Source organism: Rhopalosiphum padi, chromosome 2, assembly GCF_020882245.1.
Source record: "Rhopalosiphum padi isolate XX-2018 chromosome 2, ASM2088224v1, whole genome shotgun sequence".
In the NCBI taxonomy this organism is placed as follows: Eukaryota; Metazoa; Arthropoda; class Insecta; order Hemiptera; family Aphididae; genus Rhopalosiphum; species Rhopalosiphum padi.
The window spans coordinates 66,838,311-66,858,175 of record NC_083598.1 but is presented as its reverse complement, the minus strand read 5'-3'; the positions used below and the strand labels follow the sequence as shown (position 1 = coordinate 66,858,175).

At 26.2% G+C, this 19,865-nt stretch overlaps 2 protein-coding genes across 2 annotated transcripts; both read right to left on the bottom strand.

The window, feature by feature from the left end:
* Positions 1-1,367: 1,367 nt before the first annotated feature.
* On the bottom strand, positions 1,368-8,996 carry LOC132920971 (mothers against decapentaplegic homolog 4-like). The gene is given in 14 exon segments (XM_060983739.1): positions 1,368-3,397; positions 4,662-4,792; positions 4,873-5,011; positions 5,086-5,254; positions 5,362-5,593; positions 5,679-5,813; positions 6,060-6,122; positions 6,729-6,869; positions 7,025-7,202; positions 7,204-7,289; positions 7,347-7,521; positions 7,731-7,835; positions 8,011-8,153; positions 8,775-8,996. Coding segments are annotated over 14 exon segments (1,863 nt in total). The 5' UTR covers positions 8,863-8,996; the 3' UTR covers positions 1,368-3,319.
* Positions 8,997-9,968: 972 nt separating this feature from the next.
* On the bottom strand, positions 9,969-16,666 carry LOC132921477 (kinesin-like protein KIF11-B). The gene is made up of 18 exons (XM_060984517.1): positions 16,309-16,666; positions 15,376-15,529; positions 15,155-15,310; positions 14,110-14,273; positions 13,873-14,016; positions 13,554-13,790; positions 13,298-13,490; positions 13,041-13,223; positions 12,788-12,954; positions 12,575-12,714; positions 12,373-12,485; positions 12,135-12,314; positions 11,718-11,876; positions 11,377-11,649; positions 11,109-11,282; positions 10,824-11,043; positions 10,557-10,759; positions 9,969-10,457 (listed from the first exon to the last, which is right to left on the bottom strand). The coding sequence occupies exons 1-18, from the start codon at positions 16,377-16,379 to the stop codon at positions 10,389-10,391; spliced, it is 3,000 nt and encodes a 999-aa protein (XP_060840500.1). The 5' UTR covers positions 16,380-16,666; the 3' UTR covers positions 9,969-10,388.
* Positions 16,667-19,865: the final 3,199 nt, after the last annotated feature.

The following is a 19,865-nucleotide window of genomic DNA, read 5'->3' as shown; positions in this document are numbered from 1 at the left end:
TATAGTTGTAATTCAAAAACAAATAAGGAATAACCATCATGGAATATAGATACTTCTTGAAATGTGCACTAAATATTTATGTATCTAAGCGTTCATACAGGGCAAATGCCAAATTGTATAATTTTCAAAATATATATTTTTTTTGTTGAGCTATTTATAAAAATTTTACATTTTTTTTTTATTAATTTTTAGATTTTTTGTTATAAATATCAATGAACATTTATTCGCTCGATCAAAAACCTTGAAAATTAAATACAATAAACTCCTATTCAAGTTGTATAAGTTATTTAAAAATGTTTCATGAGCACGGTTTTTTTTTAAAAGCATTTGAGTTCAAGTTTTGACAATATTGAATATTCGTCAAAATCACGAAAATTTCCAAATTTTGTTGTTGTTTAAAATGTATGTAAAGTAGCCAGTAGGAATCTAATGTTTAATTTCCATAGCAAAGAATGATAATGAAGTGTGAGTGTTGGAAAATTTAAATGTAATTTGCATTTTGCATTAAGATATAATTATTAATTATTAGATTGGCTTCGCATAAACATTTTTTGAAAGAGAGTCTATACCCTGCGTCACCCGTTAACTCATACCTACTATACTGCTATGTAAAAATATAGTTTTCTAACAGTCTGTTATGAATTTATAAGAACTTATTATTTGATTGATCAGTTAAACATGCCGCGACAGGGGATATAGTGGAGAAGGATACGGAGAATCTCATATATATTTGTGGCGTGTAGTCCAAGCTCATGAAAATATCACTGAAATACATTAACAGAACAAAAATATCTTGATAATTTATTTTGATAATTTAAATCAAACAGTTCTGTAAAGGGTAAAGACTAAAGGCTATAATATTTATAAAATAAACTATGCACTTTACCGAAAATATGAAGGTAGGTAGTTAATAGTTATTCTTTGTAGTAGATTATAACTCGATTTATTGATGACTATTTCAGCTTGTGCTATTACAACTGACAGTAAAGATAATTAAAATTTTTATCTGTCATATAATTATGTATATATAAATTATATTTATTGAAGTAAGTTTCTACACAAATTTACAGTAAAGATAACTACGTAAAAGATACTTTTTAAAGTACTAAAATTTAAATACATGTAAACACTTATTATAAAAAATATTTAAAATAAATATCTGAATACTTAAAAAAAAAAGAATTTGAGCATTAATGCAGACATTTCAATAAAGTATTTATAGATAGGTACTTTCAAATACATTCAATATTTTTAAATAATAAGTTTTGGTGTCGTATAAATTAATGAAACAGTTTATTATAGTATTTTTATGTTTTACATTAATTGTATAGAATACCTATAGATCATTTTATAAATAAAAATAAAACTTCTAGAAAATTTTTATTTTATATTTTAGAATAGAAAAATAGGTTACATTTTCTAACTCAAATCACACATCCATTTCCCATTTTTTTTTTCTACATGATTGAATTGAAAATACAAATTGTATGGATTAAAAAAAAATATTTAAAATATGTATAACTAATAATATTTACTCAAATATTTTACAATATAATGTATGGGAATAGTATCACCTACAAAATTGAACAAATAAAAAAAGGAGAAGGATAAACTGAAATTTTTTAGTTATTGGCAAGAACTCTTCGCAGCCAACTGATAATATATTAATAATTAATATTATGTTGTATCTTGCTATCTTGGTGTATCATTTACTACTAAATTAATGAAATAAAAAATATAATGATAATGATGAGATGCATAAAATAGACAATATTATATTATAAAATTATTTTTATTATGAATCTTCATTCTAAATAATCTATACTACATTATTTTTCTTTTTATATATTGGATTGTTAATGAAAATAATACCAATTATCACATTAATATATAAAAAGTATACTTTTGAATACAGATTTTATGCATATTTATATAATATATATTATCAATTATCTATTGTAGAGCTTAACAAAATTGTAAAATAAAAAGTGCAAAAACAATAAAAATAGACATCCGCATTAATATAAAAACATTTTACATTAACATATTGAAAAATAATTTTCTGCAGAAATAAATGTTTTGGTAACCGTCAGTAAAAAAAAAAAATTTAAAAATATTCAACTTTTACATTATTTTAAGTGTACAATAAAATAATTATAATAAGTACACAATAAACTATACACAGTATGTTTTTTATAATTATAAAGAGAATAATATTAACATTTAAATGTTTGAACACTTGTTATTAAATAAAAAACAATTCACTTCTTATAACATACATTAGTTTCAATTTTCTTTCTTAATTGTGAATGATAATAAATACAGATATTTTAAAATATAAATAAGTACATTTATATATATATATATATATACGTATATAAAAACAGAATATAGACTGTTAGTCTTACTCTATATTAATGGGGCACAATTGGCAGTAACTATATTCCATTCATGTTTAGAAGCGACCCAGGGCGGTGACCAGTTTTTGTCTGTGGCACATAGGTCATACACATAATTGTTTTCCCTCCTTAATCAATCACTAGTAATATAAATACAAAACAATACCATGCCAATGTGCAGAAGTCGGCCACCTGAGTCACTTCTAAACGTGAATGGAGTATACTTTACATCTATACTATGTATTTATAATTTATATGTATAATAAAGGAGTTTGAGGTAGTTGAGAAATGAGGTTAAATAATAAAATGATGTCAGCTCTATAAAGAGCAAAAACATTTTATTTTGGGGGTAAAGAAATATTTCCAAATAATAAATCTAAAAATGATTCTTTTTAAATTGGTTTAACTTTCTAAATCGTCAAAATGTATAAATAAAAAAAATATTGGTTTCTATAAATGTAACAAGCAACATAGGATGGAGTATTTAAATGCAAGTATAAAATATCTTTATATTTGCTTTTTAGAAAAAAAAATAAATAATAAAATAAAAACAATGGTTCAAAATCAAGTTATAGGTAAAAAATATATAGTAATAACTCATAATGATGGAAACCTGTTACTTTACACTTAAGGTAGATGATTTTCGTAACCTTTAATATATATAAAATTTAAAAATGTTTAGGACCTGTTTGATTATTAACAGTTTTTGTGTAAAAAAAAATAAACAAAATAAATGTATACAGGAAAAACTAAATAATTTTTACCAAGGCCCTTAGTAAAACACGTTATGTTGGATAAACACAACATGAAAAATCTAGTAAAATCAACATTGTTCTTTTTACAAAACAACAAGTAACCATTTTTTCTTAAACATAACATATTAGTTACTACGTTTGAACATTTTGAGTTTCTAGTTGAAATCAAGCTCTTGATGGGCCATCTATTTGCATTGAGTGTAACACTTCATCCAAAAGTTGTAATGCTCGATGTAAATGAACCTTAAAATAATTGTAAATACAAATTAGAGTTGTGTTGTCAGGGACAGATCTAGAGGAGAGGGTGCTTAGGTGCTTAGCAGGTCCCTTGCGCTGTGTGTTTTTTTAAATTTTTTTGTGAGAAATAATAACATTTACCATTATTTTTGTCTTTGATAATAATTGAACCACTTATTAGAAATTACGTAAGTAACAAAATATTGGAAATTGAGATAAAGTGTAGAATACTAGAATGTGTAGTATCTATCTATCTATGGATAGATTCATCATGCGTGAAAGAAAAAGATTAAAAAATAACCAATAAAATTAATTAATTTCAGTAATCTAAAAAAAAAAAAACTATGTAATATTATATATTATATAGAGTACAATAGAACAAAATAATGATAAACACAAAAAGGGGAAAAAAATGTTTGGAAAAAATTTAAAAATTTCTCTTCTTCATGCAAAATAAACTCAAAGAAATAATAGAATAGTTTATGATCTAATGATATGGTTTAAAATTGTAATGAATTTACAATTTTAGAGCACATGATACTTGAACTCAAGTATTCAGTAACAGGTTTGTTTAAATTATTTCACTAGAAGATCTGAACATGATCGGCGTACATTATTTTTTATAATACTAAAAATATATTAGATAAGTAAAATTTTATAATTAAGATGTTTCTAACTCAGAATTAGAATTATCTGCAGAAATATATTTATAGAAAAATACAAAATTCTGTTAAAGCATTATAACTCTGGTGATTTTTTTCCAAATATTAAAATATTATTATACAATTTCACCACTGTTCCTATTTCAATAGCAACAACTGAACTATCTTCTATCTATCAACTTTAACTTTGATTAAAAATTACAATTAAATAGTTTAGCTGTATTGAACATAGAAAAACAAAAATCAATTAACATTCATCTAATTGTTGACTCATTTTCTAGACAAAAACATAGAAAGATGGAGTTGGAAGACTAGTTAAAATCAATTTAATTTGTATTATTAATTTTGTTGATTAAAAGTTTTAAAATGTTTACAAATTCTATTAGATTATTTTTAAATAGATAAAATGAAAGAAAATTAATATTGATTTTTATGTAGTGTCTAACCAAAAAAAAAAGGATGATATGTGTATGTGGTTGTTGATTATAATTACTTATTATGACACCCCCCCCCTCTTATCTTAAAAAATAAATGATCTAAAATCACTCCTGTGTTATATTATTATTTTTAAACACTAAACTAAATTTAATTATTTTTGAATTACATACTTCTATCCAGCACGGAGTCTCTTTAATGCTACTTCGTCGATAGTCAGGACCCCAACCTTTTACAAAACTTAATCTTAATATACACAATCTTCTTAAATCATCTACTCCAATACCTGCTGCAGCACTTAAGCCTTAAACAAAAGTTTTAAAATATAATTATAAATTATATGATAGGTGGTTAATATGATTAGCATAAAGCACAACAACATACTTATCGCTGGAGCAATACCTCCTACACTATGAGGTCCTGCTAAATGTCCTGCGACTGCAGCTGCTTGTGCAGCAGCTGCATTTTGAGCGGTTTCGGCTTGTTGGTGCATTTGCCTATAACACTGTCTTAGATCAAAAACCTAAATAATTTAAAACGTATTATATTAACAAAAAAAACAAAATTATTTATAATATATGTTATGAAAATATATACTTTAATGTATGCATGAGGATAAATTTTATGGACTGCATCTCCTGGTGCTCGTCCAGCTTCTCTATCTAAATAATATGACTGTACAAAAACTGAATGATCACTCTGACATTTCAACCAAACATCTCCTTCTCCAATCAGGTCTAGTTGAATACCTTTCCCAATATGTAACCTTTAAAATACATTATTTATTAATAAGATTAAAATCAATTGATATGGTAAATCACAAGCTTATATTTTATAGTTTATAAGATAACTAATATTGTTAATTATTTTTACCTAGCTTTTTCACTTTGTTCTGTTCTGTGAACATTACTAAGGGCTCCCAAACAAAATCTATTACTTCCAGAGGGATCAACATAACCATCAACTGTGACATGAGGGCAAGTGGATGTAACCTTAAATGTTTCTCCAACTTGAGTATCTAATTCAAAGTAAGCAATTGAACACCAATATTCAGGAGCTGGCTGGGATGATAATAAGCCACTCAATCCCATTTCAGACACTCCCCCTAGAATAACAATATAATTACATTTAAGATATATTTAAATATAATATAAAACTTTAGAAGGATGGATATTAAATATTATACTCACAAAATGTTGGGTGTGGTGGTTGCATTGAATGTGTATAAGTAAGTGTGCTTTGTACTGGTCGATTACCTGTTGTTGTACCAGGCATTGTGGCAGTAGGTCCTTGATAATCATGAGGTGTCATTGTTTGACTAGGTACTGAATTTTACATAAAAAATATTACTTAGTTTATTAAAAATAGTTTTATCAAATACACTTTAATCCAAATAAGTTTGGAAAAATGAGGATGAAACCACATAGTAGTTCACACAGATGCAGTCATGCGCCCTGTACCAACAATGAGTAACATTACTTGCTGACCCACCACAGCATTTCGACTGGGAGGCGGTAGCGTGTGTTTTTCCAAACTTATTCAGAACAGAATATAGTAATATATGTATTTACATAAGTTTTCTTCTTCTTGTCCCGGGAACATACTGGGATTTTGTAATGGCATGTTCGGTGGTCCTATAACAAAAAAAGTGATTAACTAGTACTTATTCATAAAATTAGCAAAAATGATTTATCTACCCTTTACTAGGTTCAAAAGTGTTAGGCAAACTAATAAGTAGCTTAATAATAATATATTTTCTATATAGTATAAATATGTATATTCAAAAGCTTTATGGTATACTTTGACTAGGTTTAAATAATATTTACCTATTATTAACTACAAAGACAAATAAAACAAATAATAACACAAGACATTCAACAGGATAAATAATGTAAACAAATAAAATATACATTTTGATTTAATTTGGCTGACTTTTTATACTCAATATCTTACAGAAAATGTGATAAACGATATTAATTTTTTAAAATCTAAATTGAGCGATGACACTTATCATAAAGCATAACTAAACAAATTAAATGTAGAAAACTAAATCAATGAAAATTATATAATAGTTGGTTAACTCAGGAATAAATTGAATGATAAATAAACAATTTTAAAATTAATATTTGAAAGATGATCAAAATTATACCTTGATATAAATATAATATTAAATAAATAACAGGATGATTTAATTTAATTTATTATTATATTAGTGTATTTCAGAACCCAAGTAAACTTACTATTGGGGGGTATATGTGATGGTGTACCCGGCATCCAATTGTTACATGATTCAGTCTTAACCTGTACTTGAGAATTTATACCAATTTGATGACTAGGACGTTGTTGCTGCTGTAGTGTAGGCCGAAACATACCAATATCTCCTACAAATAATTATGTTCTACTAATAACTACACATGCAAAACTATAAAATAATTCGAGTCAATACTAAATATTTGGTAATATAAAAATATTAACCATCAATATCATGCAATTATTATTTCATGAATTTAAATATATTTTCAAAGTTAATTCTTACCAGCAGCTTGAGGGACAGTTGATTGTTGAGATACATCAGTGGCTGGATTTTGTTGGTGGTATAAAGGTGGTAAGTGATGTTGTACGGTCACAGCTGGACTATTTCCAGATACATCACTGTCCATATTGGAACTGCTAACTTGACTAGAACCAGGTGGCGAAGGAGACATTCCCCCCCCCACCAGCTGTATACTCATCTCTTAGGCCAATTATTCGGCCAGAACCATTAGTAGATGTACCACTTTGTAGCGTTAGACCACTTAAATCTAAACAGTTACTAGACTTAATAATCATAATATTAAAATTAAACAATTAATTTTTACCTATGCCTGGTGATACAACCCGTTCATAATGATATGGATTAACACATACAGAATCACATTTTAAGTCAAAAGCATATTGACAGTACTTTAAGTGTTTGAGTTCATTTTTATGTAAATCTGGCCATCGCCAAATTCTTGCATATATAACATGTGGAAAACCTTTACGTCCAGCTACCTATAATTAAATAAAATTTGAATTATAAATAATAATTACTATTTATTTAATAAGTGCTAAATTAATGATTGTGATATTAAATTTCTTAAATAATAATAATAATTTGCAATACCAAGTACATTTGGCTTTGAAAATAAAGATTATATATTCAATAAAATGTATTAGTACAATGTTTATGACTTTATGAGTAAACTAATATAATCACTCACCTGTAACCGTCCGTCTAATGTTCTTTGAATTGTAACACATTTACTTGGATGTGAGCCATTTGTGGTTATTGCAAGAATAAGACTATCTAATTCATCTCTTTTTTCCTAAGTAATACGTAAAAGTAAACATCAATTACTTAAATATTATACAATTATAAGGAATACATTAAATGAATATTAAAATAAAATGTTAAGTTAAGATTTTATCTACTAAAATTTTCAAATTACATTAACTCAAGTAAGATAAAAACTTAATTTTAATTGTCTGTTAAGTATTTACCTTTAACTTTTTAACCAGTGATTCAATGGCCCGTTTGGCGAATCCTTCACTTTCCCATCCCTGTCGATGACACATCAAACTGTGTACTATGCTCAAACAGGCATCAGCTGATGTCGGTGCACTGGTTTGTTGCATTTCTCTGGCTTAAATCAAGAAAATAAACTAGGTACTAAGATGAAACAAATACTACTCCGAGGTGTACCACAGTTGAATAGTGAATTCATAAAAAACATTCCTCATGAAATGTTGTTAACGATTATTAAGCTTACAAATAGAAAAATGAAAATCGAAACGACAAAACGTTACGCGAGCTGCGACATTTTGTCACAGTTGGTCTGCGAACTGCAATCGGATAACTCCGCAAGGGACTTGATATTTATTATTATAATTTATAGAGATAAATATATATTTTTAATATTGTTATTCTTTCGCAAATGTAAATAGGATTAAAAATTTTTATAGGTTAGGTATTTTATATCAATTCGTAAATATTTTGACCCATGATTGATTCCGACAGACCACAAACCCTGAGTCCCGTTTGTCTGCGATATTTTCAGACCAAGACGGACGGACAGACGATAGTTCGTACGCTTGAAGTCCCCACCCCGCTACTGTGCACGTAATGATCAACGATCGCGTCCCCCAGACCGCTGTATGCCTGTATAGGTACATAAGTAGGCTATCAAGTCGAAGACCAAAGTCGTAAACGTTGATGATTACTTCGGACAGAACGGACTTAACCAATTGTAGGTAGTAGAACGTACTTGGTTGAGGAGCTGGTGGGTGTTGTATTTGTGTTGGTTGAGGAGCTTGTGCATACTGCTGTGACATCATGTGCGCGTCGGTTTCCATTTGACGGTTTTCGAAATTAATTAATCGTACCACAGAATTAAATAAAAACAACAAAGAAATATCAGATAACTCCCAATCGCTAAAATTTCGCACTACCGAGTACTAGGGCACCAACATTGTGTTGTTGTCAATGTTGTGGACGGTTTATTTTATATTATTTTACTTCTGATGGGCGTGTTTTCGTCAAGGGTTTCCCAAACGTAATTGGCTCGGGACTCGGACGCGCGTATTTACGAAAATCTGGGTGAACGGGTGAAGTGTGAACGTTGGATTTTCCTTTTTTTTCCTTACGGTTATTTTAACAAATCGGGTCTTTGCAGAGCAAATTATCCATCTCACGCAGTGTGGCATTTGTCGCAACTGAACTATTGTTTTGGCTTAGGGGTTGCGTGTTAAAAACAAAATATCGAACAACTCTCAAGATGATAGTTCAACAAAAATTAAGCTCCTACTACCATATGAAAATAAATGTTGAGCTTTTATTTAATTAGATTAATATCATATATATAAAAATAAGAAATTGTAATTATGTGAAATTAATTATTTTCAAAAATGTCATAAACTATTAATATTTTAATAATCAATATTACAAATAAGCATAAAAATGGCAGTCCTTACTTTCTTTAAATAATGTATTGGAAATACATTTATATCAACATATAGATATAAAAATGATATATTTATAGTTAATTAGCAATATTGATAAATTTGTGATCTAACTATACTATTGAGATACTGATTTAACTCATTATGTAATCTCTGAAGAATGTCTAATAAAATACAGCAAAGCCCCTTATACTCATCTAAATAGTAGTATTATACAGTAATATATTTATACTATTTCTTTGTAGGAAAACATTTAAATGAGTTTTTATAACATATTACTAACAGTAAGATTTCAGAAATTGTATAATTATTTAATAAAATAATCACCACAATAATTAGGAAATTGGGATATAATAGTAAACTAATAATCTCATATTAGAAGATACACCTGAGAATTACCATCACAATATCATTACTGATATATTAAATAATTGTATTGCAATTAATATGTATTGTACAAATTAAAGTTGTCAGGTACTTATGAAAAACAAAACAAAAAGTTAACAAATAATTAAACACTTTTTAATTCTTGTTTTTATGAATACAAAAATTCTTGTAAAAAAAAAAATATTTCAGTAAACTAAAAAGAATTTAAAAAATACATTTTTATCTTCATATTACACAAATAAATATAGCAACAAACCAAGTTTTGTACACATTACACAATGACAAAAAAGTATACATTATTTTAAATAATATAAGTATAATTTTTTTTAACAAAAAGTATAATAAGAAAATTTGTGAAAAAAAAAATCATAATTGTATTCCAAATAAAATGCAAAAGCAGCATTTATATATAAAAAAAAAAATATATAACACTAAATTATAAAAATGTAATTTAAAATTTAATCTTCATTGTTGAAATGTAATATCAAATATTATATCAAGAAAAATAATTTACCTAAAAAACTAGTCAAAATTTAATTTCGTTCTGACAATATTTTGTTCGTTTTTCTGAATTTTTGGTTTTCTCTTTTCTTCTCATGTTTCTGAAATATAAAGGTAACATAAAATGTAAAATTTGTTTATGTATCTAAAACAATCATAAAAAGTTATTAATTATATTGATTTTATTATGAAATGTTTACCTTTAAGGCTTTAGGACTATTTTCTTTAGATGGTAAATTGGATTCAGATCCATTTAAGGATTGTGTGCTAGAATTTACAGATGAAGGTATAGAATTCATTACTGATTCATTATAATCAACTAAATAATTTTGAATAATGTCACGTCTTAATGTTGTATTAACAAAATCTGGAGTGTCAAATTGTTTTCTTTTTGGGGTACTTCCTATAATAAATTATTAAAAACGTAATTGTAATAAATATATTTAATTTTCATTTGACAATCATACCTAATGGTGTGCATTGTTTTGATTCATTCAAAAACATGTTTATATTTGTTTCTTGTCGGAAGAATTCTTCTTTAACACATAAGCTGCCTGTACCTAAACAATCATTCTGTTTTTCTTTGATTACTGAAAAATTTGTGTGATATTCTTTTGAAATATTTCCAAAATCATCCATAATTTTTTTAGCATCAAGAAGTGTTTCGGACACATTGTTTGTTATTTTCTGAATAATTATAATTTTAAATTAAAATTTGTTTACTTTAAGAGTAAAATATTTAAGTTTATTACCAAAACATCATCATTGGCAGTTTCTACATTAGTTTTTATTCCTTGAGTCAAATGACTTAATTCTTTATTCATTACAGTTGAAATTTTTGTAAGTTCATCTTTGTTATTACTGCATTTCTCTGATAATTTTTTTAATTGAGCTCCATCAGTTATGGTATTCATTGTTAAACGGCCCTTCAAAGAAACAAAATATTTCACAATATAGTAAAAACAAACTATCTATGATTCAAAAAATGAAATTTATTAATAGATGAATACTTTAACTTACCTCATTTATATTGTGCTCAATCGGTTGAATTAAATTAGAATTTTGTAAATGTATTCTTTCTAATGTTAGTAGACATGGCATCAAATCTTTTATTCCTTTATCTTGGTTTGTAAACATTTCTGATATTTCATTATTTTGAGTATTAAATTCTGAATGTATTTCATCATACACTTTTGTCTCTTCAGCATGTTGAATATTTTCTAAGAATTGAGTATTGAATTGTTGAAATTGTAAGCTATAGTTAAGATAATTGTCCTTGATCTTTTGGATTTTCTAAAAATAGAAAATTTATTTTTTTATTGTTTATGTATTTAATATTTTAATGAGTATAACAATTTTACTTTTAAAGTTTCTTGTTTTTCCATATCCATTGATTCGTAGCATTTTTTCAAACGGTTAACATAGAGATTTTCGATAGATTTATTAAAAGCTTCTTGAGTAGTCAAACGGTATTTAATTTCATTCAGCACTTCATTTATATTTTTATTGTAAGATTTTGTCTAGAATATTAATATTTTTAGTAATATATTTATTATTTATAGTATTAAACTAAATAATTTTCTATAAAATAAAATAAAATTGAGTTTTATTAATTTAAGATAAGGTTTGGAGATTTATTCAAACAATTAAGTAACCAGAAACAAAAAAAATTAAAACCAATAACTTTTTAGTTCTCTCAATTGAACGAATAATCAATTCTTTATACTTTAAAGCAAAAATATTATTTAAAAATAAGAGAATAGATTATCATAAAATACCTCATTAATGTGATTTGAAATTGCATTATGATATAAATCCATAGATGTAGTAACATTAATTATTGTTTCTGATTTCTCTATTATATTAACTTCCAAAAGTTCTATTTCCTTTAGCAAGTTTTGTATTGTTTGATTCAATTCATTTTTTCCATTTTCTCCATGATTCAATAAATCCATTACCTAAAAATAAAAATAGTTAAAATACATTTTTTATGAAATAGAATTTTCAAAAAATTACCTTTTTCTTCATAATAGTGAAAATATTCATAGTAGCATCATTATCATCATTCATCTTATTCATAACTACTTGTAGATTATTTTTGATTGATGTATTTTGATCAAGCATGTCATCTAGAATAAATAGTTTAGAAAGGAATAAACAATAATATGTCTAATAATATAGACATATATAAATATTTTAACAATAAAAAGAATGTTACCACTGAGTTTTTCTTGTGTATCCAAATATTCTCTATTTTTAATTTCAAATAACGATAATGTATTTGAAAATGAAGTATTTGTTTCCATTACTCGATTCCTTAACTTCTCAATGGCAGATTCGTTTGTTTTTTCCACATCACTAGATAATTTTGAATATATTAAAATTATAAATGTCAAGGATAAATTTACATTAAATAAGAAATTAAACATACATTGTGCGATCTATTTTATCATGAAGTAATTTCATGTCATTTTCATAAATTTCAGCTAAGGACCTTAAGTTTGTAGCTTCTTTGTCGAGTTTAACAATAAGACTGTCTCTTCTGTCACGTTCATCCATTGTTCGAATTAAATCAACTTTTAATTCTCTCATAATTTCCTTAAAATAAAGAATTAATATATTATTTAAAATGTATTGAAACTTTAAATTTTGTATCAGAATAAAATTACAATTCAGAAACATACTTCTTTTTTATTTAATTCTTCATTTACAGCTCGAATTGTAGCAATTTTTTCACAGATGTCTGCTTCATTTTTTTCTAATCTTAATACCATATCGTTGTAATTTTCTTCAGCTACATAAACACCATTTTTATCTCTAGTTGCAACTAAATCTCGTTTAAGTTTTTCTATTTCATCAGTATATTCCTAAAATAATTATTTGAATTAACTCAATTAACATGTTAAATATTATAATTTATAAAAAACAATTATATACATACTCGGATTAATGCTTTTTTTGTAAACTTCTGATTTACTTCTGGCTTATTTTTTATGCTCTTAGCCCTAGAAGCATAATCTAAAGTGCTCATAGTTTCTTCCAAATTACAATGTGATGGTGATATAGTAGCAATAATAGAGGTCTTAGTTTTACCTCCTAAAGAATCTTGCAACAAACGAGTAAGTTTTGATTCTCTACAAAATAATATAATTAAAATTGCAATTTATTATCATTAACATTAAATTTCATTTGTTTACCTGTATGGAACATGAGGAGTTTGTTCCACAAGTGATGTTATACAACGACCAAGTGTAAGTAAAGATTTATTGATATTGCCAGCTTCACAAGCACGTCTATCAATTGCACCAGAGCGTCCAATATTTTCACTACCAGCCAAGTCTACAAGATTTAACTTGCCAACTCTAACAATATCTTCATTCTCAATAGTTGACTCTTTTATATGAACAGTTATGGTAAATATTGTATGTGAACGACTGAACATAAACATAACCATAAGCATAGTAAAGTTGCACAGTGAAAAAGTATAAAGATAAGTTATATATTATATTATTTTACCTAGATTGAGCATTCATTAATGTAGCAGCTGTTTGACGTCTTTTTGATCCCTTTTCAAGTAATTTATAAACTTCATTTTTATTACTAACAATAACTTCTTCTAAACCACGTACAATTACTGAACCTTTTTTTTCTTCAAAAATCCTGTATTAAAAATAAGTCCATTATATATTATACATAATTGTATACATTTTTACAATTTAAAATTGATATTAAAATAGTTGGTTTTTTGTTTACCTAAGAGATTTATGAGTGGGTTCTTCTGAACAAGAAAGAAGATCAAAAATTTCTTCATTATAAAGTTCTAAAAATGACGCTCTAACAGTATGTTCAACTTGTAAGAGTCTAAGTTCATCAAACATATGACTTAGAGCTCGTGGAATAATTCCTGAAATTGGGTCCTGAAATAAGTTAAATAAGAAAATTGTTAATAATTTAACAATTTTTGGTAAAAATGAGAACTATCATAACATTGAACCCAAACATTAACAATATAAATATTTGAATAAATAGCTATTATGTTATATAATATTTGTATTAACCACTATTTGACGCTGGCGCTCATAGTAAATTATTAATATCATGCCACATGACTCTAAATAGATATGGTTTTAATTGTTTTAAATTATTAACTTCTATATAGCACTACAATAATGTACTAAAAAAGTGCAGTGACATAGCAAGAATAATTAAAATTAATTTGATTTAATAAACATACTACAACTATAAACATTAAAATATTGTTTCAAAAATAATATTATAACATAGGAAAATGTTTGGCGTACTAATATATAGTATGATACATGGTTACAAGGCAGTTAATGTGTTAAGGAAGTTTTGCACCTGTTCTGCACACATTTAACATAACTAATTTATGTACCAGATTTTTACTATATACAATTTGTTTATGGTTAATATTAAAGCAAATTTACATATTATTATCAAATTTGTGTAAGAGAATATACATTTTATACAAGCAGAGGTTTGTTTAAATGTTTATTTTAAAAAGAGATATGAATTATTCAAGTACTAACAACTTATACAATTAAAATATGTAAAAAATCTTCACACGAGCTGATAATCTATTCAAATTTGATATGTAAATTTTTTCTAATATTAATAACAAATAAACTGTAGCAAGCATCTTGTACATGGATTCATATTTACATATAATAAGATAAAGACAACACACATCTAAATCACATACTCTTAACAAAAAATATAACTTATTTTATTTATGTTTGTCTAATATGAATGTTTATAAAATTAATCCATAATATACCTTATTCCAAGATACTGACGATTGTCCATTTAGCCTATCCCCTTCCATGGTAAAAGTCTTCCCTGTTCCAGTTTGTCCATATGCAAATACTGTACAATTGTATCCATCTAATACTTCTTTAATTAATGGATATACAACAACGTTATAAACATCAACCTAAACAGAAATAATATCAAAATTAAAATAAGTTAGTAAATAAATAATGAAAAATTAATAAATACTTGTTTTGAATTTTGCCCAAAAACTTTATCGAAATGGAATGTTTTAGTACGACGATCAGCTAAAACTGTTTTTTCTGTTACAATAATTTCTTTATGGTTAGATGAAACATCTACCACAGATAAGCCTTTACTTTTTTCTGCATCGTTCAAAGGCCTTTTAAAAATATGAAATAAAATTATTATTTAAAATGTATCTTACATGTACTAATTGAACAAAATTGTGATAGGTTAATAATATTATTATAATTATTCTATTACTAAATATTTTATGTTGAGTATATTAATATTGTGTTACTAGTATTTTAAACAAATAAGGAACTCTTTGGCTCCAATGCAGTACTTGATGAAATTATATTTAATGAAGAATTGAATCTTTCAGAATTTTAATTTCCATCTATATTTCTCCACTATTATTATCACATAACAATATAAAAACTATAATTATAAAAAACTTATATATAATATATTTTAGGTATATAACCTTAACTACTTTTCTAATTTTATTTTTATTATTTACTGATTTCTATTACATAAAAGGACACTCGGTGTCTGGTTTTATATAGAGTTAAAAGTATAATTGTATATAAAAATAAATTTAAATTAATTATACATTAATGATTATTCTATAATTTTATAATAACATTTAAAAAGTAATTTTTAAATTAAGCTTCATACTAATTTTAAAGTTACATACTTCAGTATCTATTTAATATCATAATGTAGGCTGTAAATGAGAGGAATAAAATGTATGTATTATTACAATCTATATTTTAAATTATTTGTTATAATTGGTTTTTCAATAAGAGAAAAGTGCATGGTTATTTAAAATAAAATTATTCCTCCAGATTTTATTAAACGTACCTAAATACCTTATATTATTATATAATTTAAAAAAAACATTGAAGAAACAGTATGATATTGTGTTATTTATACCTCACTCTGACGAAAACTTCAATTGGTTTTTCATTTGAAACATTTTTTTTCTGGAGAAGATGGTCTGCCATTGTCAATAGTTATTTTGCAAAAAATTAAATTACTATTAATGGAGTCAAAATACGTATAGAATTGAATAAAAAATGACTTGTAATAGTTATAACAATTGTTATGAATTTAAGTCAATTTACAGTTATGAGTTAACACGTACACAAATTCACTCTACATATATTCAACACCAAATATCAATCAAATTTCAAAACTTAACCGACAGCCGACATACGACTCGTAAGTAGTGTTTACAGGTTATTCACTATACAGTCTTCACTGTGTATTGAGAACGTTTCCGTAGGAGACAATAGAAATATAGGATCTCGATTCTTGACCGTTAAGACTTAAATTTTGTAAACAAACATTTACCAACCAATCAACACCCATTATACACAATCACAATATTGTCGTCCATGCTGTTTGAAATTTATCATGGCTAAGATAGTTTTAGCCGTTATGTGATATGATCCACTACCTTTTGTTCCACAAAATAGTTGTTCCCCCCCTGATTTATTTCGTTTATATAGTTAGATAACCATGGGTCCGTGATAGTTCGTTTTAGTCAATTTTTCTTTAACTGAATAAAATATATTATATTCAAAATGTGCATATTATTTTGTTACGACCATGTTTAGGCACTTTATTGTTTAAGAAAAATTTGTTCTGTCAACCAATTGTTTCAAAATCTATTCATGGGGTTCATGTCACAATAATAATAATAATAATAATAATATAAAATAGCCAATACTTCCAATATGTTTTTGTGCGAAGGCTGATATTTCTCTGTAATGAGTGTAATCTATCGATCATATAGGTATTATTTAATATTTTGTTTCAATAATTTATAATTTATTTACTTGGCAAGAATTGAGAAATAGTATATTTTATATGAAAAGGCACACGTAATCATGCAAACACAATAAACAAAAGGCATTAGAAGTTCATAATAATTTTAAAATATTAAAATGGACAATTCTACTCAAAATAATTTCTCGCCGAGTAAATAAATTATTGAAACAAAATGAGTGTACTTTAAATCAATTTATTTAGCATTTATTTATGATATCGCATCTTTATAGTGCTTAAAGAACTGTTTATTTTTACGCCGTTTTTCACAAGTAGTTTGACGAAGTGTTTTTGACTTTTTGTTGTGATATACATTATTCATTTAGAACTTGTGATTATAAGTTGACAATATTTAGGAAAATAATATAAAAAAAAGGAAATTATTTTAGTAATTAAAATCTACAAATATAATAAACAAATATATATTATTAAGTATGATTACACGCTCAGGCTCAGCCAAAGTAGGTAAACAATGTTAAAATAACTGTAAATTCATATCAAATTATACAAAGTATCACATTTAACTAAATGGTCTAATATCTTGGTGAATAGTAAAATTGCATAAAAATTAAATTGTTTGATTATTTTCCTGAACATTTAGTAAAATGCTTGATTTGAATATATGCCTACGAACTATGCACATTAATTTTTATATTAACTTTCTAGTCTATAATTGTTTTTTAACATTACAATATTTTTGAGTAGTATGAAACATTTTTTAAATAGACTGGATATAAAATAAATTGTCATCTAATACTAGGTACCTTATATATATATATACTTGCCAAACTAAATTCCTTGTTTATTTAATAATAATAATAATAATAATTTTAGGTAACTTTAAATGTAAGGTGCCTTAAATATTATACATGACTTATTAACATTTTTAATTAGTCATAGGTATTTAATTGTTTGAAAGTAGTATTCAGATTATGTTTACGGACATATTTGATTTTTATTTCTAATATATTATATAATTTATTTATATCCTATTTTTCACCCAAGAAATCAATCTATATTATTCCAGTAATATATACTTTTAAGTTCCATGGTAAGTTACCATTGGTTACATAACAACATGATATAATAAATTCATTACAGAAAGTATTTTATGATACATACATTTTTAAAAATCGTTAAGTACAAATTTTTTGTGCGTTTTTGTGAAGCATACATATTTTTGAAACTTAAATACTTAAAAATGTGAACCTATGAAGCTTATTTTTGAATATAATACATTACCACTAATCACCACAATTATAATAAAATGCTTACGTTATGTTTCTTTTTAAAGCCATACGTTAATTTGTATAAACTATTAACTGTACGTGTGAACGGGTGTCGATCGATAGTACACCCGGAAAAAATTACGCAATGAAGGTGCGCGCGTATTTTGGTGTAGTTTAACACAACGAACAGCAGCTATGATAATTTTTTTTGTCATAGCATTCTATTTTAATTATTAAAATTGCATTATACTAATCGTCCTTTCCAGATACAAAGATGCATGGAACAAGACGTACCGGCGTCTATAAGCGAAACTCTCGAAGAGCCGACAGAGGCACCATCTGACCCAGAGGCAACTTGCAGCTGTACACCTCCGTCTAAACTAAACCAACACCGCTGGTAAATATGAAGGGGAACGTATCGGCGACTTCCAGCGAAACGCCTGGAAAGCCGATACAAGTACCCAAGCAGCCAGAGGCACTATGCGAACCGGCAGTTAAGGTTAGACGCAGCGGGCGCGCATTCAAAGAAAATTGTTGAAACTTAAAGAAAAAATTAAAGCCAGGAAGCAGTTGGAGGCAAGACAACAATCTGACCCGGAGGCCGCTCCTAGGTCCATTCCTATGACGAACGTGCTGGGCCTCGCCAACCCTCCCTGCCCACCATATGATGTATGTAACCGGTAATGTCCCATCCATCCTTATCACGCACGTATCGGGCCATGCCGCCCCGAGTGGGTTAGGCTTCCCAATGAATTCAACGTGTAGACGTGTAGTCATTTATTATTTTATATATTTAATATACTTTTTTTATATTATATATTTCACTATAATGTTCAAATTAATATACTTGTTAAAAATAAAAAAATTTATCAATAAAATAGCAATCATATATTATTATATGTTTGACTAATTACTTTATTAGCATAATAAAAATAACAAAAATTAACTTTAAACTTAAAAATAATTTAATATCAATTTAATCAATTTAATAATATCATAATTTTGCATGTCTTAAGTAATTGTCTACTAATTTATGAAATGTTGTTTTTATTGATATTATTGTTTTAAAGTGAGTTATAGCTATGTAAAATATTACAACCTTAAAATATTCATCTCATTTTGAAATGATAATATCAATAAAAGCATATGATATTGTCTAGATATTAGATAATATTCTTACCTTTAAATTTGATAATCGGTAAATGTACGCTAATATTAAAGCTAACATCACAAAATGTGTTCTGCTAAACACAAATTTGTTATTCTGTACGTTAGTAAGACAGACAACACATACGGGTACTACGTCCTCAGGTACATTTTATTAAAAACAAGCTGTAGCAAGGTAACTGGTTACTATATAAGACCCGGATTAAGGGGCACTGTATACTGTTCTGATATTATTTTTATTAAAATATATCTGAAATCTGAAAT